This window comes from Ictalurus furcatus, chromosome 24 (assembly GCF_023375685.1).
Source record: "Ictalurus furcatus strain D&B chromosome 24, Billie_1.0, whole genome shotgun sequence".
Classification (NCBI taxonomy): Eukaryota; Metazoa; Chordata; class Actinopteri; order Siluriformes; family Ictaluridae; genus Ictalurus; species Ictalurus furcatus.
Window position 1 is genome coordinate 17,647,566 of NC_071278.1, and position 24,114 is coordinate 17,671,679.

A 24,114-nucleotide genomic window follows, 5' to 3' on the forward strand; every position below is an offset into this window, starting at 1 on the left:
TCTACAAACCCCTGCAAAGTGACGTCTCAAATACGACTAGACCCCCAACAAGAAGCCTGGGACCAAAAAAAAAAAAAAAAAAAAAACGCACACGGGTTTCGGATCTCGTCTGTGTCCACGTCCTCAAAAGAATGGATCTAATTAAAACGTTGCACTCGTCATCACGGTAAGAAAGTTGCCAAAGTTTGCGGGGAGTGGGCAGGGACCAGGGGCGGTCACGTGACCAGCGCGGGCCGTTCTCAATTCAGGACCTCTCTAGAGTTGCTCACATCCTATTGGTCCAGCTGTGGCTCTTCGACGCGCAGTCATAGGAACCTCCTGCCGTATAAATAGGGCTGATAGGACTTTGTTATTCCAGCATCACGGCAGCAGGTTCCCGCTAAGTTTGGAGATTAACTTTTCATCGCGGCTGTATGCCTGCTTGAAGAAGTGAAAAAAAAACCAGGCACCGCGGCACAAGGAGTCTGCATGTCGGACTAGACATGCTCAGCTTTGTGGATACCCGGATTCTGTTGCTGCTTGCAGTGACATCGTACCTTGCGTCATGCCAATGTAAGTTTCAAATGTGCTTCTTCTGTTTTTTTTTTTTCTTTCTTTCTTTCTTTCTTTTTCTGCTGTGTCTACCCAAGGACCCTTAAGCCTCATTTATTCCTTTGATGACTGAGGAGTTGTTGGGCTGCCTGTGGCCACTGTACTCGGAGTTGACCTGAAGGACAGCTACCCACATTGGCTATCAAAAAAGAGAGAGAAAGAAATAAAGAAAATAAAGGATTCTCGTGCGTTTAAGGGATGCTTCGTGATTTTACCGTGGATATTTTCATCTTGTGAATTTGCAAATGAAGACAAGTCACTTCACTGCAATACATAGCTGAGTAACAGTGCATTAAACAGAATTGGTTTAAGGCAATGCAGTTAGATTTATTTTACAGACTTTAGTTTGGGCGTTGCAAGTCTTGTCTTTTTTTCCAGGCTCCTGTATATGAGCGCTTATCATAAGTATTGGGAACACGCACGCGCCCTCTGCTGGACCAATTATGTCATAGCATGTTTTGGCATCAAGAATTCAGGCTTATTTTCCTTAGTTTGCTTGGCGATTAAGACGCAGTTTAGTTCAAATAAAAATCAAAATAGTAACTAAAATAGCAGAATAGTAACAAACAAATGTTAATTAATATGAAATGGACAAATCATTATATTTCACGTTTTCCTAACGGTAATAACAAGCTTAAAGCCACATTGCAAATTTATTTGATGTCCTTTTAATTAACACGTTTTGATGAAATAGTAGACTTCGTTATAACATGTATACATGCCCTCCTTTATTCTAACTGTAATTTGTGGCTTCATTTTTTTTTTACTTGCGCCAGAGAACTGAAACGTGCCCCGAGGTGCCATCTAGTGGAGATACAGTTACATAACGGCGCCGCCCTGAAGCACATATACTGCTATTACAGTGCGCCGCCTCTAGTAGGCAGTAGGACGGGATGCGGGGAGGGGCGGAGCAGGGTTGCGGGGTGCGTTAACTCCGCCCACAAGGCCACTCATCAATCAGGCTGATTGAATGACCCAAATAACTGGACATAGTTTATATGGAAGACATAAACAGACCAACAGCACTTGTGATGTAGCCTACAGGAGCTCCTGAATTCATTTCTCTCTATCCTATTTTTAATTGGAACGGATTTTTAGGGGGTTTTTTTAGGTAGTTTTGTGTTGTGTACAGTAATAGTCCCATTAATAATACTACTAATAATACTATTGCTACTACAAATAATAATAATAATAATAATAATTATAATAATTATAATAATAATTGTGGTGGTGGTGGTTGATTTAGAAGTATCTATAATAAGACTGGCATGTTGCTAGAATAAACAATCCTAGATTGTAGTATTCTCCTTTTATATTATTATTATTATTATTATTATTATTATTATTATTATTGGCACAGTTGTTTTTTTTCCTACAAATTCAAAAGAATTTTGGTAAGATCTACACTTCACACCTGCTAGGCAAGAAAGTTCTTCATTTTGTTCCTACTACAAAACAGTATATTTCCCAAGTGACCAATATAACATTAAGGCCTATGCAATAGTCCTCAATTCAGTCCTCACTTACATAAAGTAGATCAAAGCTTGACATAAGCTTGAAGTTATTTTACAGGTTTAAGTAGCAATTACACAAATACAGTGGACAAATACAGTGGAAACTGATTGTCTGTACATGTTGACAAATTTTCATATATTTGGCATTGAACAATTAATGCCAAAAGTTGTTTTTGGCCGCCAATAAGATTATTAAAGCGTATTTGAGTCAATAGCTGAATTTTTCTAACTGATCATTTCTCTCTTCCTCTCCCTCGCTCCATGTCTCTTCTCCTGCCCTGTATCATCAAAGCGGTCAGTACACTTTCATGCAATTATTCTTTAGTAGTGCAATAGAAATTCTTACCCTTTTTCTGTTTCCATAACGAAGGATATTCGGTGAACAGATCCATGCTAGTCTCAGATATGCCACAGTATTCTGTGTTATCGAGAGATTTCGGCAGTGCTAGTTTTTTCCTCTTTCCTGTCAAAGAGAGGACGAAAGTCCTATTGGCTAAGGTAAATGTCAGTGAAATCAGAAACCACTCACTTCTCCTGTCCAGGCAGCTTGTGTACAATGAACCCCTTTTAGATGGCTATGGGAAGGGGAGGCCTTTAAACAGAATCAACATGGCCTAAAAATTCCTAAACGAAATACTGCTACACAACAGGGCCTTCAGTTTTATATTGCTTATAATCATCCAATATTGACTATATCTTGTATTTGAGATTAAGGCAGATTGTTCACTGGAATATCACTTAATATGTTTGCACATCTTTAAAATATATAACACCAGTTTCTACTTATTTGACTTTACTCTCAGTAGATGTATAAAGGAGTAGTTGATGCTTATTAGAGGGAAAAAAATGTTAAGCTATGTTTAATCCAAATGAGGCCTTTACACTCCTTTAAGCATCTTTGCTCAATATATCCCACATGATGCACAATCTCTGATGACTAATCACATGGCTAATCCAGTGTTGTTTTATTCTAACCAACATGAGAGCATGTGAAGCAGGAATATGCATGCTTTACTGAGGACTAATATGCATGTGTTAGTGAGATGAGATAATGCAGCCATACACACATCAAATAAAACAAGAAACTTGAAAAGATGGAATAAATAAATCTTGCATTTATTTATCTTTCTTTCTGTCTAGGCTTATCTGAAGGTGAGCATGAACTGTTATGGTCATTGTGATGTATGTAGTTTGTGGCATGTGTAAACCGAGTTCATGATTCTATAACTGGCAAAGTATGATTGTGCTCGATATCAAATTTCTGAACTCAGTTCACACGTCCTCACAAATACCCTTAAAGCCAGTACACAATGAATGCCATATTCAGTGAAAGCCAACTGACTGCTGCCTATGCGAGAGAATGAAGGCATGATTACAAACCTTCTAACTAAAAGGATGTGTTCCAGTTGGTGATTGTCTTTTTTTTTTTTTTTTAATGAACAGGGCCCAAGGGGAGATAAAGGACCTAGAGGTGACAGGGTAAGTCAGAAACTATGATTCCTCAAGATGTGTGATAGTTTTTATTACTAAAAGGAAACAATGAGAAAAGTGGTGACTGGGTGGCCCTGTAGAAACCGAACCCAGGAAATGACTGAGGCATAACAAATCAGTCTTTCCTTAAATTATAATGCAACATGATAACCATCATTAGTTTATAGTTATTATAATTTGCGTGAGTCCTTTAGTGATACATTAAGAAGTCATTGATCAATCCTTCTCTGCTACTGCAATAAGAGAACCTTTCAAACAACAGAACTATGTCACTCATAAACAGCGTTATGTCACTAGTTCTACATTATTAAGAAGCTCAGAGCACGTCCTGGTCGGAGTAAGCACTGAGTTCCAGGTTAGATCATTATGTTCTACATTCAGAATCTAATATCAGTTTTCTCTACCAGGGTCCTAAAGGACCTGATGGCAAACCTGGCAAACCTGGAATTCCTGGGCTTCCCGGCCCCCCTGGCCCCCCTGGTCTTAGTGGAGTAAGTTTACACATTTCCATGTTTGGCATGTTCACCTGTTTCTTTTGTAATGAATGGAGGTTTGATCTATACTGATATTAAGAGTATTTTGATCCTAGTGTCCAGTTGACCTGTTATTTCTGCAAAGGGTGGTTACCTCTTAACCCTATGACCCAATGACCTTTGAACTTTTGAAGAAATCACTTCGTGTTTGTGTTGATGCCATGAGTTATGCTTTGTACTATGTTTTATGTGGCATCCAATAATGCAGCATGCATTAACTCTTATTCTTCATATTAGAATGATCATTTTCAAATCTATATATGTCAGGGAACAAAATTCTAACTTGCTGTACTTTTGAACAGAACTTTGCTGCTCAGTATGATGGCTCTAAAGGACCTGACATTGGCCCTGGACCTATGGTGAGTGCCTGAAGTTCAACTTGGAAAAACACAAAACAATTAACCATAGCTCATACAGACAATACATGAATGCATGTCGAAAATACAATGAATACTCATGCAAGACTCATTTGTATTCTTCTGTAAAGGGTTTGATGGGACCTCGAGGCCCTAGTGGACCACCTGGTGCCCCTGTAAGTACCCTTTTTTCCATAAATTCAGCGATTTTTAATTCTAGATACATTGCAACATTTCTGATGTTTACAAAATATTTGTTTTAAAACACAGGGACCTCAGGGATCCCAAGGACATGCTGGCGAGCCTGGGGAGCCTGGACAGGCTGTAAGGAAACTGTTTTATACTCAGTTTAATAACACAGACAGGCACAAAACAGACTTGACCTTTAAAAATTTAATGCTTTTATCTTATGTTAGGGACCAGTTGGACCTCGTGGACCCCCTGGACCTCCTGGCAAGTCTGGTGACGATGTAAGTGAAGGGAAAAAAAAAAAGATTTTTTGAAAAACTATTACTGATTTTACTGATGTGCGCATCTGACAGCATTGTCTGCAACTTTTATTCAGGGTAACAACGGCAGACCTGGACAGCCTGGAGACAGAGGTACACCTGGAGCCCAGGTGAGACCAACCTCAGTACACTGCACATTTAATTTGCATGTGTCAAGTGCACTTGCAGGACTTGTAGGATAAATGACCAGGTAAACTAGCTTCAACTGAACTTTTCATTCATATCAGTCCTAAAAAATACATCTTTATTTCCCAGTCAGACATGACTACATCATCAGGATGACAAAGCATGACACAAAACTCGTATCTAGCTTCTGTGTTCTTAAGTCCGAATACACAAGCTTCAGAGTCTTTTGCAGTCTTTGAAATAGACCTGTTACATTATGTCTAAAGAGATAAAACTGATAACACTGCAAAATGGGTATAAAAACACTAATGTCCTATTCCTTTACCTTTACAGGGTGCTCGTGGTTTCCCAGGAACTCCTGGACTTCCAGGCATGAAGGGACACAGAGTGAGTAACATGTGAAGGAATAAGGATATTTCAAATTCTTTATTGTATTTATCTAATTCAGGAAAACTAATGAGGTGCTTGGTAATTATTTGCAGGCAAGATATATTATTCTACATGTGTGTGTGTGTATATATAGTGATTAATTCTTTTCTCTCTAACATAGGGCTACAATGGTCTTGATGGACGGAAAGGAGAGCCTGGTGAAGCTGGAGCTAAGGTAAAATTAGAGATGAATTGATCCATCAGCCATCAGGGAAAAAAAGGATTCAGTTCAGAACAACAAAACTACAACGCTAGTGTCACTGTATAAGCAACAAACCTCCAGTTTGTTATCTAGTTATTTATCTTAAAGCACATTACCTACAGTAATTTCAGTGAAACTGAAAAGAAAGGCTTGTAGCAAGAGTCTGGAATGCAAGTCTGGGCCCACTGACAGGTCCTGCAAATTAAAGGATTAATCCATATTGAACATAGTGCTTTACACCTCAAAAGCTATCAGTTGTACCCATCTTTCTTCACAGATGACCTTTAATGCTTATAGTATTAACCCACTTTTGCTATTTTATGTCTTTTAGGGTGAGAACGGTGCTCATGGCTCAAATGGAACCCCTGGACAAAGAGTAGGTTATGACATCATATTTTTTAAAGGAATGCTTATAAACTTTTATAATTCACAATAAAGTTTGGAGTTGAAATCGTCCTCATAATACACACATGTATGTTTGCATAGGGTGCACGTGGTCTGCCTGGTGAGAGAGGTCGTGCTGGTCCTGCTGGTCCGGCTGGTGCCCGTGGTGCTGATGGTAACACTGGTCCTTCTGGCCCTGCTGTGAGTATTTGACCTTCGACCCCTCCCGTGTCCTTCTACAGTTCAAAGGTACAGTCTAACACTATTTTGTCTGTGATCCTCCTTGTCAGGGTCCACTTGGAGCTGCTGGCCCTCCAGGTTTCCCAGGCGCCCCTGGACCTAAAGTACGTGCCTTTCTTTTGTTTCAACCTGAGAAATATTGTAAATTAAAAAGTGCAAATGAATATGTTTGCATCTTCACTGCGCTACTTGTATGTCTGTATCATATACCTTTACATAAATGAGTTCTGATCTGAAGTTTTCCACATGCTGTAGCTGCATTATTGTAAGCTCTTTCTCTGATTTCATCATTATTTGACAGGGAGAAATTGGACCTGCTGGTTCCTCTGGCCCACCTGGACCTCAAGGACAGAGAGGAGAGCCTGGACCAAATGGTGTTGCTGGCCCAGTTGGTCCTGCTGTAAGTATGCTTACTAGTTGACTTTAAGCAATGTGTTGAAATCACAGTAATGTCCTGACCTCCTCTTTTTTTTTTTCCCTTCTCTAGGGTAACCCTGGTGCTAACGGCATAAATGGTGCTAAGGGAGCTGCTGTAAGTATTCAGTTAGACTTTATTTGAGTGAAAGAATGACAATAATAGTCTAATTGGATGTGAAATGCTACAGCACAAGGCAAGATAGGGCAAGTTTATTTGAATAGCACATTAGATACACACCCTAACAGGCTTGAATTCTTCAAGGGAAATGTGTTTTTGTCCTAGGCCTTTTAGTGAGTCAAAGAACGCAGCACAAAGTCATGGGTTAACACTATAGCAGTGTTTCCCAAAACAGGTCTCTCAGATTCCCGCAGGTCCATATTATACCTTTTTCCTCAATCCCAACACCTGTACCATGTTTTCAGTGTTCTGCTTTGTTAAAATATGTTGGGAGATGGGAGAGAGTAAAATTGTAGACCATCTGAGACAGCCAGATGATTGGTTTGGGAAACATGACACAACAGATACATGCAGTGTATGGATCAGGCTAGATCAGGACTGTCACATTCATTAGCAGCATAACAGTGGCTATTTTGTGCTCTTATAATACCCATATGAAAGCAATAACAAAGGCAATAAAGACAATGACAATCAAGTGTGCTGTGTCCATCTTATATTTATTTCTAGTATTATGCAGCTACAAACTAAAAATAGGTTTAAGCTCGCGCCCTAATGGTTCTTTTGGTTTGTCACTCTGGGGGAACTGATAAAAGGTCTGTGTAGAACTCTACAACAGAATTTTCGAATATTGCAGCCACTTTTATCCTCCAAAGAACCTTTTCTTAAGTGTGCATTTACATAGTGTATAATTCAGTTGTGCTTGAACTGGATGTTGAACTGGAAAGTTTGTAGCATTTATTTTAATATGCATTTCATTTATCATTTTTAAATTCTGTGATTGATCTTGCAGGGCACTCCTGGAGTTGCTGGTACCCCTGGTTTCCCTGGCCCAAGGGGAGGCCCTGGCCCCCAGGGACCTGCTGGAGCTTCTGGCCCCAGAGGCCTTACTGTGAGTTCCACCTAACCAGACCAAAAATAACAAAACCATGCTATGTATATTGTCTATATTCTGCTGGATAGTTCTGAAGGATCTTTTCATTGCTTCCGCCCTTTAGGGTGACCCTGGACCTTCCGGAGGGAAGGGAGATTCTGGTGTCAAGGGTGAGCCTGTAAGTATATTTATTCCATGTATTTTTGTTCCTAAGTATGTGTTAAAGTACAGGTGTTTCCTGAGTTGTTGTGCTTTCCTGATCTCGCTGTGCTTGTTGTGTGCAGGGTAGCCCTGGCCCTCAAGGTCTCACTGGTGCTGCTGGTGATGAGGGCAAGAGAGGACCAACTGGTGAGCAGGGATCAGCTGGACCTGTTGGTCTGCGTGGACCCAGAGTGAGTAATGTTTTTTGTTTTGATTTTTAGCCAAATACATGAATCCTATATGTGCACTAATTTCACATGTATTTGCTAGTTTCTGTGATTTACAGTTGTCAATGTTTCAATGATGTCTATACTTTTTCTGCATAGGGAGCTGCTGGAACTCGTGGTCTCCCTGGTCTGGCTGGTAGAGGAGGACCAATGGTTAGTAAATTGTGCTAACATTATACATACATAATGAATGCCTGTGTGTAGTTTGAGAACATTATTCAGTAAAATTATAGGATTTATTGCAATTTGGAAAACACGCTAAAATAGTTTTGCACCACTACATATATGGTTAGACATATTTGTAACGAAGGCCTTGATTTTTACCTGTTGCAGTATATGAAAGAGAAGAATAACAAGATCATTTCAGATAAGTTATGTTGTAATACTGACCTCTAAACTTCTTGCTCCCAGGGCATGCCTGGTACAAGGGGCTCTGCTGGTGCTCCTGGTGCACGTGGACCTCCTGGTGATTCTGGCCGTGCTGGTGAGGCCGGTCTGGTTGGAGCAAGAGTAAGTATTATACCTATACCTGTAGACTATTATTTAGAAAGATATTTTGATTCTCAGGGTGTCTGCAGGAAGAGCTTAAGTATTATATTGTCTTGAATTTGAATTTAAATGGTCTTTAGGCTATTCATAACATCAGTTTTCTGTAGATTTTTTTTTCTTATGTGACTCGACATTTGAAATAACATGGGACTACAATAGTTGGGCTTTCGGTGTGGAGAAAATCAAAGGCTTCTGCAGAAGCTTTTTCAACTCAGAAGCTCACAGTATATTTAAACTTACTTCTATCATGTGACGTGAACAGATTTGATTTTTTTGCAAAACACACATGAAAATAGAATTGAATGCGTAATTGCCTCACAAAAATGATGAAGGTTTTAATTACAGTTACAGTGCAGTAGTTAGAATTTGCAATATATAGTATCTATTTCTGTTCATAGCAAAAATGCTTTATATTACTAGTGTTGTCTATGTCCTCGACTTTGTTACGTTATTATAATGTGTAATGAATATGAGAACAACGAGAGCTCATCACCTGAGTCAGAGTCCTTGTATACTCTAACGTAGTTATATTGTACATCAATAAAGCAGGATTCCGAGTCTGATTTTCCTTACTTGTGAGTTTGTTATATCAGCACGACGAATACATTAGCCAGTTAAAAAAGCCTTTAAAATGTATTAAATGCATAATAAACTTACATACATATACCCATTAAGAATACCAATGATAGGTACATTGCATAGTATATGGCAAATGCTGACAGTCATTATACAGATTATTTGGTGGTGAATTAGACCAATAGACAATTAGACAATTAGAGAAATTGCTACATATTAGTTTGCTCTCTGGTTCTAGGGTCTCCCTGGTAGCCCTGGAACTGCTGGACCCCAAGGAAAGGAGGGACCTGCTGTAAGTGTCCTCCAATAAAACATCATAAATATCGCTACTATATTGATACAAGTCAATTCTATAGAGAACTGCTGAAGTCTAAATCAGATGTGCTCTTTTAATCACTGCTAATGTGGATCTCCATCTCCAGGGTCCTCCTGGTCAAGATGGCCGCAGTGGACCTCCTGGCCCAACTGGACCCAGAGGCCAGCCTGGTAACATTGGATTCCCTGGCCCAAAAGGACCATCTGTACGTTGAAATTAAAATATGTTACAATATTACAAAGAAGCAGCAGCCAAAATCTGACAGATTTCATCATAATATATCTGTATCTGTCTCTAGGGTGAGCCTGGCAAACCCGGAGAGAAGGGACCTGCTGGTGCTACCGGTCTGAGAGTAAGCATCTTATAATTTTATGTCACTCTTTTAAGCATCAGTATTGATCTATTTTTATACAGTAATACAATGGTCTAGACTCTGAGTCATATATTGTCATTTTAGGGCCCCTCTGGTCCTGATGGTAACAATGGACCCGCTGGTGCCGTTGGAGCTGCTGTAAGTAGACTTAATAAAACCAGGAAATCTACTAACCTAACATCAGAGTGAGAGCTGTGATGGTAATGTCAATTTTTCTTTGGTTTGCAGGGTGGTTCTGGTGAGAAGGGAGAGGCAGGACCTGCTGGTGCTCCTGGTTTCCAGGTCTGTATCTCACTCTTATGTATTCACTTCGGCCTGACTGAAAGCAAACTCTTAGACGGTTTACAACGCAGCAGTAAAATATAGTGTGTGATTTACTATGCTAGAGTATGCTCTACAATGTTAGTGGTTCCACATTATTAGCTATGTGATTTCAGTGACTTATGACCATATCCTTGATATTATGTCATATGCACAGAGTTGGCATAGAGAATTTATACTTAATTGTACACGTACAAGTATTATTCCAGCTGTCTGTCTGAGTCACTGATCTCCTTCTTTTAATTTCACAGGGTCTTCCTGGACCTGCTGGACCTGTTGGTGAGACTGGCAAACCTGGAGACAGAGTAAGATCCTCATAAAATGGCAATGATGAACTGAAATGGCATATAATTCTACCCCACAAAAATTACAAACCTTTATTTAAGCATGCTCATATACCTCACAGCAAATAAAGTGTCTAGACATTTTGCAGTACAGTATCCATGTTTCACAGTTAATCTAGTCCACAGTTCATCTATTTTGGGCATGAAACATGTATAATAGCAGTTAATTCAGTTTCAATTGTGTTTAATTTTTTGATAGGGTATTCCTGGAGACCAGGGTGCTGCTGGAGTTGCTGGTGGCAAGGTATTGTACTTATTCTTGCATTGAACATATGCATAATAATAATCCAAGATAAATAACCAGATAAAAGATCAGTTTCCGACCATTTTCTCACATCTTCTACCTCTTCTGTGTGTCCATGTAGGGAGAGCGTGGTAATCCCGGACCTGCTGGTTCCGCTGGTGCCCAGGGACCCATTGGTCCTCGTGGACCTTCTGGTCCTCCTGGCCCTGATGGAGGCAAGGTAATCAATCGGTGGTTCTCTATGTGACTGATTAATTAGCAGTAACTCTTCATACTAATTTAGGCAGCAAATTTATTTTCATTAGACGTGTGATATATGTACATGAGCATTTAACTATCAGAATGAGTGTTAAAGTGTACTGAGATTGTATTGTATCCCTACAGCAACAAAGAGTTTTCACCCACTGCAATCTTTTCCCCATAGGGTGAACCTGGTGCTGCTGGTCTTGCAGGTGCTGCAGGTCCCCAGGGACCTGTTGGCATGCCCGGTGAGCGTGGTGCTGGTGGTACTCCTGGAGCTAAGGGTGAGAAGGTCAGTTCTGGAGAGATCCATCTCTTCACCCAACACTGTGCATCTTTAGAGCAAGAACTACTGTTTTAGCTCCAGGTTCTCAGTCAGCAGGTATACTGAGAACTTCTCATGGTGAAGACAGCAATGTTGTTTGGTAGTGCTGTATCTGACTCTCTTTGTTTCACAAATAGGGTGACGCTGGATACAGAGGTCTAGAAGGCAATGCTGGAAGAGATGGTGCACGTGTAAGTTCCAGCTCAGGCTCCTTTAAAGAAATATCACTATACTTAACACATATGTGTGATTATCTCATAATCTGTACGCCTAAGTAAAATATCTTGCCTTTTTTTTTTTCTTACCAGGGTGCTCCTGGACCCACTGGACCTCCTGGACCCTCTGGTACTCCTGGTGATAAGGTAAAGAATATTTTCTGCTTCACGTTTGAACACAAAAATATTTTTGCAATTTTTCATGTGACGGTGGAATTCCTTTGAGAATTTTATTTCATCTCAATTATCTAACTTCCACAGAAAAGTCAGTAAATTGTCACCATGGCCACTATAGTGTATGTTTAACTACTGTTGCCCTCTGCTGGAAAGGCATCACTCAGCCAATGGATCAGCCATGTTGTCTACAGAAATACTAGAGAGAGAACAAAAGAACTAGAACACAAGAGAACTAGAACCAAAGTGAAGAGAACTTAATATTTTTTATACTATTAAGTATATACTAGTTTGATTATGTGAGGGATAATCCACGGCTAGGTGTGTGTTACACGATTTTATTGCATGACATGGAGGCAAAGAACCACCCAACACACACTTTCCAGCCAATCAGAATCGAGTATTCGGACAGACCATGGTATAATATTATTTTTTCTTCCTCAAAATAAAAAAAAATATATACATTATTAATCAGTGGAAATATCTCTTGTACTCAGAAAACAGCCATAGACACTGATGATATATTCTTAACATACAGGACCTGCAATAATGTTCCATAGAAGGACCACATATTTACCATGACTGTCAGTGTAATGACATTATATGATTCAACTCTATAACGTTTTTAATCAAATAGAAGAGTTACTCAACATTTACCCACAAAAATAGGTATACAAATTGTAAAACATCGACTTGGAGAACTAGACGTTTATGATATCACTTTGTAGTTGTACCTCAGATCTAAGATTAATTGAATCTAAGAGATTCAATTAATCAATCAAATTGTTTTGATAGCAAATGAGTTCCTTGGACACTATATCTACATTTGTCTCTACAAAAATTTGGTTCAAGAAATTCTGTTGTGTGAATCATTCCTTCCTGCTAAATAATGTTCTAATAACGTCACTGTTCTCTTCCAGGGTGAGGGTGGATCCGCTGGTCCTGCTGGCCCTGTTGGTGCTCGTGGTGCCCCTGTAAGCACTATTCCTTTATATCCAAATGCAAAATGCTCATCACTTCCATGAAGAATTGGAATTTATGTAATTCTCTGTTAATAGGGTGAGCGTGGTGAGGCTGGCCCTGCTGGACCTCCTGGATTTGCTGGTCCTCCTGTAAGTATACATGCATGTCAATGCTTGTCCTGACATGGAGCACTTCTATTTTTTACCAAGATCAAGATTGACAGGATTTCCATGGCTTTTGCAGGGTGCTGATGGCCAGGCTGGAGCTAAAGGTGAGAGAGGTCCCGCTGGTGGAAAGGGTGATGTTGGACCTTCTGGCCCTGCAGGTCCTGTTGGTAACCCCGGACCTGCTGTAAGTTTAAAATAATACAACAGTACAAACACAGGATCAAATTTGAAATGTGCATAACACGGTCTTGAAACCAGAGAGGTGTAAGTGACACTCTGGGGAAAAAAAACAGCTAGATCTTACAAATGAAACTTAAATGAATGCAATATCTACTGAATAAGGTCCCAGTGTGTAACTTCATAAAGTTTTGAATGTAGTTTTTGTCAGATGTCACTTATACCCTCCTGTTGGCAAAACCGTTTATATGTAGATTCTGAAATGCATTTTATTTGGTAGGAATCAGACACTAGGCTGTAGCCTAGCCCTAAGCCATGAAAGAGCATAAGATATACAGCTAACAGTTGACAGTAACATAAGGCATGCTGTTTTCTATAGTTATCATTTGAACATGATAAATGTTCAGCAATATGGGCACAGTTCGTCTATAGCTTATTGTATTATGTTGTGTTTCATCAGGGTCCCTCCGGACCTGCTGGCCCCCCTGGTGCTCGTGGTGATAACGGTCCCACTGTAAGCTCCTTTAGTAGTATTACAATGCCACATTATGGTTTTTGTTTTTCAAATTATTGTTCATGTGTAATGTTTTACCTTTGTCTCTGTCCCAGGGTTTGACTGGTTTCCCTGGTGCTGCTGGAAGAGTTGGTCCTCCCGGTCCTTCTGTGAGTTTTCTAATACCTGAACACATCAAAAAAATAACCACTGAAACTCCATGCAGTTTCCTATACTGGATGTAGTACTAACATGCTGGATTAAAAGTGTTCACTGGTATGATCAAGATGGACTAGACTAAAGAGAAGGCCTGTATCTTCTTAATCTACAGGGTATTGCTGGACCTCCTGGTCCCACTGGTGCCGCTGGAAAGGATGGTCCTCGTGGTGTTCGTGGTGATGTTGGACCAGCTGGACCTCAGGGAGAGAATGGCATGGTTGGATCTCCTGGCCCATCTGGTGAGAAGGGATCCCCTGGAGAGTCTGGTGCTAAGGTATTTTCCCTAACATTCCAAATGCACCTTAAGTTATGCCAGCTCAATTTTAATATAAGTATATACACGAATTAAGATGGACTATTAAAGCAGAATCCACTGCTGTTATGACTGCAGGGACCTCAAGGTATTTCTGGACCTAGCGGTCTGATTGGACCTCAGGGAGTCACTGGTCTTCCTGGTTCCAGAGGTGAACGTGGTACTCCTGGTGGTGTTGGTGCTGTCGTAAGTGACCTCATCCTCTTGTAAATACATTCTGAACTGTGATCATCCTGACTTGATATAGCTTTTGGGTAACATCATAGGCACAGTTGCTGATTTCTGGAATAGGTCACTTGTACCTCCCTTGGCTAATTTGGTAATCTGATGTGTTACTCAGGGTGAGCCTGGTAGAGTCGGCCCTGCTGGTGCCCCTGGTCCTCGTGGTCCAGCTGGTAACATCGGTCTGCCTGGTATGACTGGTCCTCAGGGAGAGGCCGGACGTGAGGTAAGCTATATTGTGCCATTTTACTTACAGTGCCAGAAACAGATTTGGGTAACAGGTTTGGGTAATATTCCATAGCAATGATTCCCAAACTGTGTGTTAAAAAATGTGCAAACTGGATAATACCCTAAAAAACATGTTTGAATTTTTGAGACAATTCTACGTAGAGACGCAAAATACAGGGTGAAGGCAATGCAATTAAATGTTTTTGTGCCTGGGAGAACATGTGATAAATTTGCAGGAGGATGTTTCTGCTAATCTAGAACAAATTTATATCATTTACAAAGCCTCATTAATCAGAAAGTTCATTTAAAATATTCCTTAGTAAAATACCCAAAACGTTTCGCCAAATGATTACGTATTACCTGCTTTACCAAAGGCACTGTAACAGCATTTAAACAGAACATTATAAATATAATTCACATCTGTGTTTATATTCTTTTATTCATTTATTCACATAGTATTTTGATTTTTTTTTTTTACACATTTCACTGCCCTTAGTAAGCGTTATACTTGAGTTCATTTGACTCTTGAAGTTTAGTTTGACTCATCAGTGCCTAAAAAAAGTCTCACTACGCTATTTATAAGATAATACAGATATTACGATAATGTTCAGTGGAACACTGAAAGACACACTTTAAATTGTCCTGTTTACTTAAATGAATTATATCTACTTTGTGACCATAGATCATTTAATGCTACAATCATCCAACAGAAGCTTGCACTTAAAGCACACATCTTGCTGAATCTATTAAATTAGCTTTCTGAGTATTTGTTTACGAGCCATGTAAAAAAAATAAATAAATAAAAAGCTGATATATCCTCCACCAGAGTAACAGGCATGGTGCATTTAATATAGTATTATGCATTTTGTCACTGATGGGCTTATGTGCTTGATGTAGTCTGTAGGCCTTCAATTAATGCAAACTTCATACACATACCCCTTGAACCAATTATCTGTAAAAATGCTATTCCAACCTTAGAAAAACGGTACACATACCCTCAGAATCCCCTCTATATCTTATAAACCACACCAAAAATTGTATCTCATCATTTGAGGATGTTCTAATGGGACAGTGGTTGGAAATAACCAAGATCCTATTTATTATATTTCATTGCACAATTACATATTGATCTTTACTTTATACTCCTCTATAGGGTAACCCTGGTAATGATGGACCTCCTGGCCGTCCTGGTCTTGCTGGTGTTAAGGTAAAAGTTAAACAGTAGTAAGAAACACAGGATGTGATTAATTATATACGTTTATCCTAATTTTTGTGTCCTGGATTAGTAACAGTGGCTTATATTTAACTGGACTTTTTCAAACTGACAGGGTGACCGTGGAGAACCTGGATCTCCTGGCCCTGTTGGAATTGCTGGTGCTTCTGGACCCGTGGGATCAGCTGGTCCTGTTGGCAGACCTGGAAACCGTGGTGAGGCTGTAAGTGTCCAAGCCCGAAGCACATACGTCAACAAGTTCTTGGCGTATTTCAGAATTGTCAACAAACACTATTTGAGTTCCCTTGGTGGTATGGTTGCAACCTCGGAGCTATTATTGACATTATGACTTGCTTTTATGATAGATAAAAATTACATTCCCATTTTGTTCATCCTTTTCTTTAGGGACCCTCTGGATCTGTTGGTCCAGCTGGCCCTGCTGGTGCAAGAGGTGCCCCTGTAAGTAGATTGACTGTGAAAGAGTCACAGATGTGTTAGTTGTTTATTAATGATGCTGTGATCAATGATAAATATCACTTTTCTTTACGTGGTCAACAGGGCCCCTCTGGACCCCGTGGTGAGAAGGGTGTGGCTGGAGACAAGGGAGACAGAGGCATGAAGGGACTGCGTGGACATCCTGGTCTTCAGGGAATGCCTGGACCCAGCGTGAGTGACCCCAACCTAGTATTAGGGGTTGTAGTTTTCTAAATAGAAACAGAATGCCAGGCTCAGCATTAATTTCTACATGTGGTCTGAAATTAGGATGACAGATTTGAATTTTTAACTGGCTGGCCTATAATAACTGTTTTACCTTACAGGGACCTAGTGGTGACAGTGGGTCAGCTGGTCCTGCTGGACCTTCTGGTCCCAGAGTAAGTAACCTACCTTCTGTTACCAAGTCATTGTTTAGCCATGGACCTTGGAGTACTGTTGGTAACATTTTTTGTAATCTACCTTAATAGGGCCCTGCTGGTCCCAGTGGCCCAGCTGGTAAGGATGGTAGACCTGGCACTGCTGGTCCTGTTGGACTTGCTGGACATCGTGGTCCCCCTGGACAAGTTGGACCAGTTGTAAGTAGTCATTTGTGTCCCAGAAAGATAAGGATGAAGGGTCAGTAAGGAATGTAATGAACCATTGCAAGCATATAGCCTGAAGAAAGTACTAACTTGATCTGCAGGGACCTCCCGGATCTCCTGGTCTCCCTGGACCCGCCGGTCCCGCTGGTGGTGGATATGATATTTCTGGTGGCTATGACGAGTACAGAGCTGACCAGGCTGCTCTCAGGGCTAAGGACTATGAGGTGGATGCTACCATCAAGTCCCTAAACACTCAGATCGACAACCTGCTCTCACCTGAGGGCTCCAAGAAGAACCCTGCCCGCACCTGCCGTGACATCAGGCTCAGCCACCCTGACTGGACCAGTGGTGAGTTCTCAATCTGTTGATATGTAACTCCTTTGAATCCTAATAAATGTGATTACTGCACCTGGTACTGGCCTCCAACTAAGCTTATGATATGTGTCTGTTTTATTTTGCAGGTTTCTACTGGATCGATCCCAACCAGGGCTGCACCATGGATGCCATCAAGGCCTTCTGCGACTTCACCACAGGTCACACCTGTATCTATGCTCACCCTGAGAGCATTGCACGCAAGAACTGGCACAGAAGTACCCAGGAGAAGAAGCATATCTGGTTTGGCGAGACCATCAATGGTGGCACCGAGGTCAGTTTTATATACAGCTGTAGATCATAAGTTTTTTTTTCTAGTTCATAGATTTTGTCTATTGCTTGAACAGATTTCTGCTCATTTTGGTTACATTTGTTCTTCCTTTTCTCTCCTCAGTTTGGCTATAATGATGAGACCCTGAGCCCACAGTCCATGGCTACACAGCTGGCATTCATGCGTCTGCTGGCCAATCAAGCTGTCCAGAACATCACCTACCACTGCAAGAACAGCATTGCCTACATGGATGGTGAGAACGGCAACCTGAAGAAGGCTGTCCTGCTGCAGGGCTCCAATGATGTGGAACTGCGCGCAGAGGGCAACAGCCGCTTCACCTACAGTGTTCTGGAGGATGGCTGCACTGTAAGTTTAGCGCTCAATATCTGTGTATCTCTGTGTTTTATCAGGACATATACAATCTCCATGTATGTGCGATGTCTCACGACGACAGAATACTTTAAATGGCATGATTTTGTGGTTTAGATTTCCACCAGCTCTTACACAAGTTCATTATTCAGTTAAATGCAAAAGCATACTTCCAAACCTGAGATGAGTTCATTATATGAGATCAAATTTCAACTGTGACTTTCATTACTTCTAACTAATGTTTGTTTCACCTTTGTGATTTGCCCTACAGAAACACACTGGCCAGTGGAGCAAGACAGTCATTGAATACAGAACAAATAAACCATCTCGCCTGCCCATCCTCGACATTGCACCTTTGGACATTGGTGGCGCTGATCAAGAATTTGGTCTGGACATTGGCCCAGTCTGTTTCAAATGAATAGACTCAAGATAAATTAAAAAAAGAGAGAAAGAAAGAAAAAATGAAAAAATCTCTGCCCTTCTTCTCTGTGTTGTTTTTTATACTGAATGCTGATTTCCTCTGCACATCCACTTGCTTAAGCTGGGCTCTATCGGAGAGGACCAATGGACTGAACGGAGAATTGCACAATGCAAATTAATACAGCTGCCCAAAAAAAGAGATTCTTGGAAACACCATGGTGTGGGACATGCCATCATTTTGTAAAAAATGAAAGAAGTGTAATAAAAATGATGAAAGTATGCATCACTTTGTGGTCTTTATATATCTTCCAAAGAGGAGGTTTAAAACCACAATTTCCAAAAGGTTTAAACTACCTCATGCCTGTATAAAGAAAATATTACCAGACCTGAACCACAACCTACTCATTGGTACTAAGGCTTCAAGTTCTGTCCTGTGTCAGAGGTGCTCAATCACTTGAAGTGCAGATATATGGTGCTACATTTACAGCTGTGGAGGAAACCACTTTTACTGTATTACTTTGTATTGTCTTTAAGGAGTATTGCACAGGTCCCACTGATAACCCCGTTTTTTAAGCAGGTGGAAAACTCCTAATTCTGATGTTTGTCCAGATTTTACTTTTCATGTTTTCGTTGTTTTGTTTTTAGTTTGTTTGGATTCCTTTTTGTTAAGGCATTTAGTTCAACCACACCCCCCAGTGTTCATAGTGACAATCACATTTCATCCATTTGAAAGGGTATTGGAGGCCTCTCTCTCGCTAAAATGAACCACAAAGTTTATTGTACCTATTTTGTATATGTGAGATGTTTAAATAAATTGTGAAAAGTTCTGAAATAAAGCATGTCCAATGTTCTAAAACACAACATTCCACGAGTTAAGTGATTTAAAGTGTTTAGAACAACTGAAAAGTCCATGAATGTGATATCATGACTTCAGAACTTTTAACTTTAAAACATGCAGAAGGATAACAGATTCCCTTAAGGAAACATAGTTGTCCCTGACCCCAAATATTGATAATCACCCAAAACATGTTTGATGTCTAAACTTTGCATATTTCATTTCATATAGGAGTTATGAGGCTATTCAAAAATTAAATTAAATATAGATATCAAATTGGAATTATATTACATTTGATTAACTTCTAACATATCATTTAACTTTTAGACCTTTGGCCACACCTCCTTCCTAGGTCGAACTCTTGTACTGAGGAAGAAAGTGATTTCAGCTTCAGGATGGCTGCCATTATTGTTTCTAACTAATCTTCACTTAACATTTACCTTGTAGCTTAAAAAAAAGAATACAGATGCAAACTTTAGACACTGAAAATTGGTGTAAGGGGGAAAGTGTGCACATTTTATTTTTGAATATTCCTTTAATGTTTTGATTGAAAAAAAAAACTTGAAACCAGGAACAAGTTTCATTTACGAAACAATTTATTACAGTATTATTTCAGATATTGCAGTCAAAATATCAGAGTAAAACTTTCCTTTCTGTATATTTAGTTTTGTCTTTTCACACAATTTTCCACTTACCCAAACATAGTCAAAACATGTGGTGTCTGACATTTTCTTTAGTTTTGCACTGGTAGTAGTAGGCTAATGAGCTGCCTATTAGAGCTGCCTATTTAACATCAAAACATACTGATAGTAGACTGAAGATTCTCTGATTCTCCTCAAAGTAGCTGTGTTACTCAAAAAGCTTTTGGGTGTGTCATTGTTGAAAGGGAGGGAACTAACATAAACCCACACCAGAAGGATTTAATGATTGGATACTGTATGGGGTTGCACTCGCAAATTCTGTGTACATGAACTAAAGGGCTGAAACACACCCTTCGCCTACACAGGATACAATCCATTCTGTCTGTTATAGTTGAATAGTGTTCACTCAGCCAAATTGTACCTATGTGCAGACCACTTTTCCGGTATTAACCCCAGACCTATACAATTCTGCCAGGTTGCAGAGATGAACCCAAACAAAAAGAGGACTAGCAAATTTTTTCCTTGTAGTAAAATATGAAAGTACCCTAAACTCTCAATCTGCTTTGATTTTGTGTCTGTATACATAGGGTTCTTCTAGAGCAAAGTGTGATACTTCTCAGGCCAATTTTTCCAGTATATTAGAGCAATTTATGTGCTCATTTAATGTACCCAAGGTATTTTATATGTTTGGACTAGTTCTGAACAACCAACTATCCTTCTCACTTCACACTGCTAGCCTGACTTGGTCATGCAGGTTCCTCCTTTACAACATCAGGAGGATCCAGCCATTTCTATCCATAGTGGCCATTCAGGCGCTTGTTCAGTCCCTTGTCATTTGAAGACAGGATGTCCACTCCCTGTAACTGATCCAGAATTCAGCTGCAGAACTTGTTTTCAACCATTCATCAGTTGGCTACCTGTATCTGCCCACATCAGATTTAAAACACTGATGTTTGCCTACAAATACAAACAAGGGCCAGCACCCGCCTACCCTGAGGCACTTATTACAGTCCACTTTGCACCACACTCCCTTTGAGCCATTAGCAAAGCTCAACGGGACCCACCATCTCTCAAGAAAGACATGCCTCAAGACTCTTATCTGTTCTGGCATCCAAGTGGTGGAATGAACTCCCCACTGGCTTCAAATGAAGAGTAAATACCTATTTTTTTAAAATAAAATAAAGTTGTTACGGAAGATGAATGAACTGAAATGAAATTTTATAAAATTTTCAAATATACTCAGGTAAGGTGTCCTCTTAAAAAACCCTCTTAAACAATACTTCTATGTCCACCACTGAGTATCCAAAAACCTTTAGATCTTTAGGATAGATCTCCAGGTACTTTTAGCCATTGGGTCGGTGATCTTACACTAGAGAAGATTTGGTACTCCACAAAAGGCTGTAGTCAAATGTGTTTTACTATTCTGGATTCTAAATAGTCAGTAGCACATCTAGAAGAATTTCAATAGTGGTATAACTTTAGTGAGTGTTTTATGATTAACAGCTGAAAAACCTGGCATGTTACCTTTTGCGCCACCTTGTGGTAAAAAGAAACATTTTCAGTAAGGGCTGACTGTTTTTCCTCTAAAAGCGCTGCATTTATCCCTGAAGAATGCAGTGAACCCATTGGATTTATTGGTTGAGAAGTTCAGATTAAGTATGCTGGAAGTGGCTTCTGAATCTGTCTATCGGTTTATAAAGGAATTCTTGATTGGCTTTGTGACAATCAAGCTTGATCCGTAGGAAGGTTTTCCATTTAAGCCTGAATTCTCACCTGGTTTTCTATTCTTTAATGGATTGCCATCCCATCCAGGGTGTTTTGCAATCATGCACCAAGTGTTATTCTGATTAGACTCCATATCCACTGTGACCCTGAAAGCATAAAGTGGTTACTGAGGCTTCTTCTTTTTAGTCATATTTCACCCCTCCTAACCACCAGGGGTGGTGAGACTTGCCTGGACACCCTTTTGGTCAGAGATTGAGCCTTTCCCATAAAGTTATGTATTATGTTGTATTCATAATAAATGCATTGTGATTGTCTGAACAGTTGAGTCACTAGCTGACTTCAATCAATGACTAAAGACTTACCTTTTCATTAAATCAGCACTCTGTTATTGTTTTTTTTGTTTTTTTTACTGCATCGTCTTGTGTATTTTTCATACTATACTACCTCCCAAGAAGGGTTTTTAGACTGATAGTACCCTTAGTGCCTGACCTAGTGAACCAGTATGAGGATGTATTTCTTGATGGAGACTTCAAAGCACACCTGTAAGTAGCTCTGGACAGGTCATCTGCCAAATGCTGTAAATGTAAATGCATTGTTATACAGGTTTTCTTTTTTTTATTCTTGCTTCTTACATATATAACGTCTTATATACACCTTATCTGTGGAATAGCTTGTGACATGGCAAAGCTAGCAATAGAGTCCTATTACCTCCTAATTAAACCCTTTCTGGGGGAGCTTGTCAAGGCCTTGGCCCTTGCTCCTAACACCTAGGCCAGGACATGTGGATGCTTTCTGTCAATTTGGTTTAAGTGTGGTGTGGTTGGCACAGTCCATGATGCTGAATGCATGCAAATCGGCCCTGCAAAATCTGACTTGCACTCCAGTGTCACTCTTTTGCCAAAAAAGCCCTGGAAAGAAGAGCATGAGTTTTATGATTTCAAAAGTAGCACAACCAAATGGGCCAGCCTCGCAGAATCAGGTCATCACTGGCTGGTTCTGCTTTTCATCAGATAGGGACATGCCATCAGGCCCTTAGCAGGCACTTGAGTGTTCCTGATTCACCCTGTAGGATGGGCCCTGAACAGCATCCTGAGACTCATCAAATTTGTGCTGGAGTAACATAAGGCCTCTCTTTATGATCCCATGCAAGATGCCAGTCTGAAATGGGGGTCTCTAAAACTGCCTTGTTTCTAGTGATGCTTCAGCAAAATAGTGAGTTTATCCCATCTTGTGCGGAACAGCCATGAGTCCAGCACCCATGTTTATGTGAGGCTTTGGTAAGATTATAATCAGGCAAATGGAAGGATAGATCTCCAGGTACATTTAGTAATTTGGTTCAGTGATCTTATCTATCATCTTACAATAGGGAAGATTCAGTACTCCACAAAACGCTGTAGTCAAAGGTGTTTTACTATTTGGCAGCCAGTGCCAACATACATCCAGACGATGGATCCAAATGAAATGTTTGCTGTTTGAGATTTTTTCTCTTTCCTCCTTGGTCTCATTTAATACTATATCTGGCCCCGTGAAGCCAAAATTATATGGTATAGAATAGAATATTTTATTCTATTACTCTACTTATTTTAATTTATTCTAATTTGGAAATTATTTCATCTGATTTTATCTAATTTTGAAAGAAGAATTTATAGACTAAGAATGTGTATAAGATGATGTACAATAATGGTGCGCTGGGAGTAAGGGTATGGGTTTATTTTATCTTTATCTGTTATTATTATTATTATTATTATTATTATTATTATTATTATTATTGCCTGACATCTGGAAGCTTTCAAAAGCTCTTTTTTTGACCATACACTTTTTTGTACACCCAGTAAAATCATAAGCTTAAAAATGAAACATTTTGTAACCCAGAATATATGTGATATGTGAACCAAGACCAACCCATGGAGTAACTGTGATATGAGATGCTGTCACAATTTTTCTTGCTTCATATCTTGTCTTTTCTTTTTAAATGAAGTAATTCTATTGTTTGTAAAATATTTATTGTAAAGATTTCAACATGAGAGGGAAACGACTTCAATAATAGACTTTTTACAGTTCTACTCTGTAATAAGGCGCCTTATTGCTTATGACCTGGTTAGGACCTTAGTTTACTCCTGATCGAATTGAATCTCTTTTTCTCCTTTTCTGTTTGAAATGACCGGGCCAGCATGAAAACATTCCCTTTGCAGATAGAGAATCCTCTGTGAATGTGGTGAGTGTTTCCTCAGGAACCTTTATTTCTGATGGTAATAGAAATAGAAACTAATAGTTGAGTAATGAACGAAAAACATTATTATTATTATTATTATTATTATTATTATTATTATTTGTATTATGAAACATAACAAAAGACTTAAAAGATTTAAAAGAAAAAAAAGATAAAAATGAGACAGGGGGCGTGGTCATCATGTCGGCAGCCTGTCAGTCACGAGAGGGGCGGGGCGCAAATACCACACGTCCA

General features: G+C 39.8%; 1 protein-coding gene across 1 annotated transcript; it reads left to right on the plus strand.

Annotated features, from left to right (window-relative positions):
• The first annotated feature begins 369 nt into the window (after positions 1-369).
• Positions 370-18,728, plus strand: col1a2 (collagen, type I, alpha 2). Its single transcript, XM_053612751.1, has 50 exons — positions 370-552; positions 2,398-2,399; positions 3,549-3,584; positions 4,004-4,087; positions 4,432-4,488; positions 4,617-4,661; positions 4,756-4,809; positions 4,902-4,955; positions 5,051-5,104; positions 5,454-5,507; positions 5,671-5,724; positions 6,083-6,127; positions 6,238-6,336; positions 6,426-6,479; positions 6,677-6,775; positions 6,863-6,907; positions 7,761-7,859; positions 7,966-8,019; positions 8,126-8,233; positions 8,369-8,422; positions 8,681-8,779; positions 9,633-9,686; positions 9,817-9,915; positions 10,009-10,062; positions 10,168-10,221; positions 10,312-10,365; positions 10,656-10,709; positions 10,948-10,992; positions 11,114-11,212; positions 11,417-11,524; positions 11,695-11,748; positions 11,866-11,919; positions 12,867-12,920; positions 13,005-13,058; positions 13,153-13,260; positions 13,714-13,767; positions 13,863-13,916; positions 14,078-14,239; positions 14,357-14,464; positions 14,619-14,726; positions 15,882-15,935; positions 16,057-16,164; positions 16,347-16,400; positions 16,500-16,607; positions 16,760-16,813; positions 16,904-17,011; positions 17,119-17,365; positions 17,479-17,663; positions 17,784-18,026; positions 18,301-18,728. The coding sequence occupies exons 1-50, from the start codon at positions 483-485 to the stop codon at positions 18,445-18,447; spliced, it is 4,059 nt and encodes a 1,352-aa protein (XP_053468726.1). The 5' UTR covers positions 370-482; the 3' UTR covers positions 18,448-18,728.
• Positions 18,729-24,114: the final 5,386 nt, after the last annotated feature.

What these genes read in the sequence shown, in the direction of transcription:
- col1a2 (XM_053612751.1), top strand. Translation starts at nt 483, where the DNA reads ATGCTCAGCTTTGTGGATACCCGGATTCTGTTGCTGCTTGCAGTGACA. An exon ending in CTGGTCCTTCTGGCCCTGCT is followed by an intron (nt 6,337 to 6,425) that starts GTGAGTATTTGA and finishes CCTCCTTGTCAG; the next exon opens with GGTCCACTTGGAGCTGCTGG. An exon ending in CTGGAAGAGATGGTGCACGT is followed by an intron (nt 11,749 to 11,865) that starts GTAAGTTCCAGC and finishes TTTTCTTACCAG; the next exon opens with GGTGCTCCTGGACCCACTGG.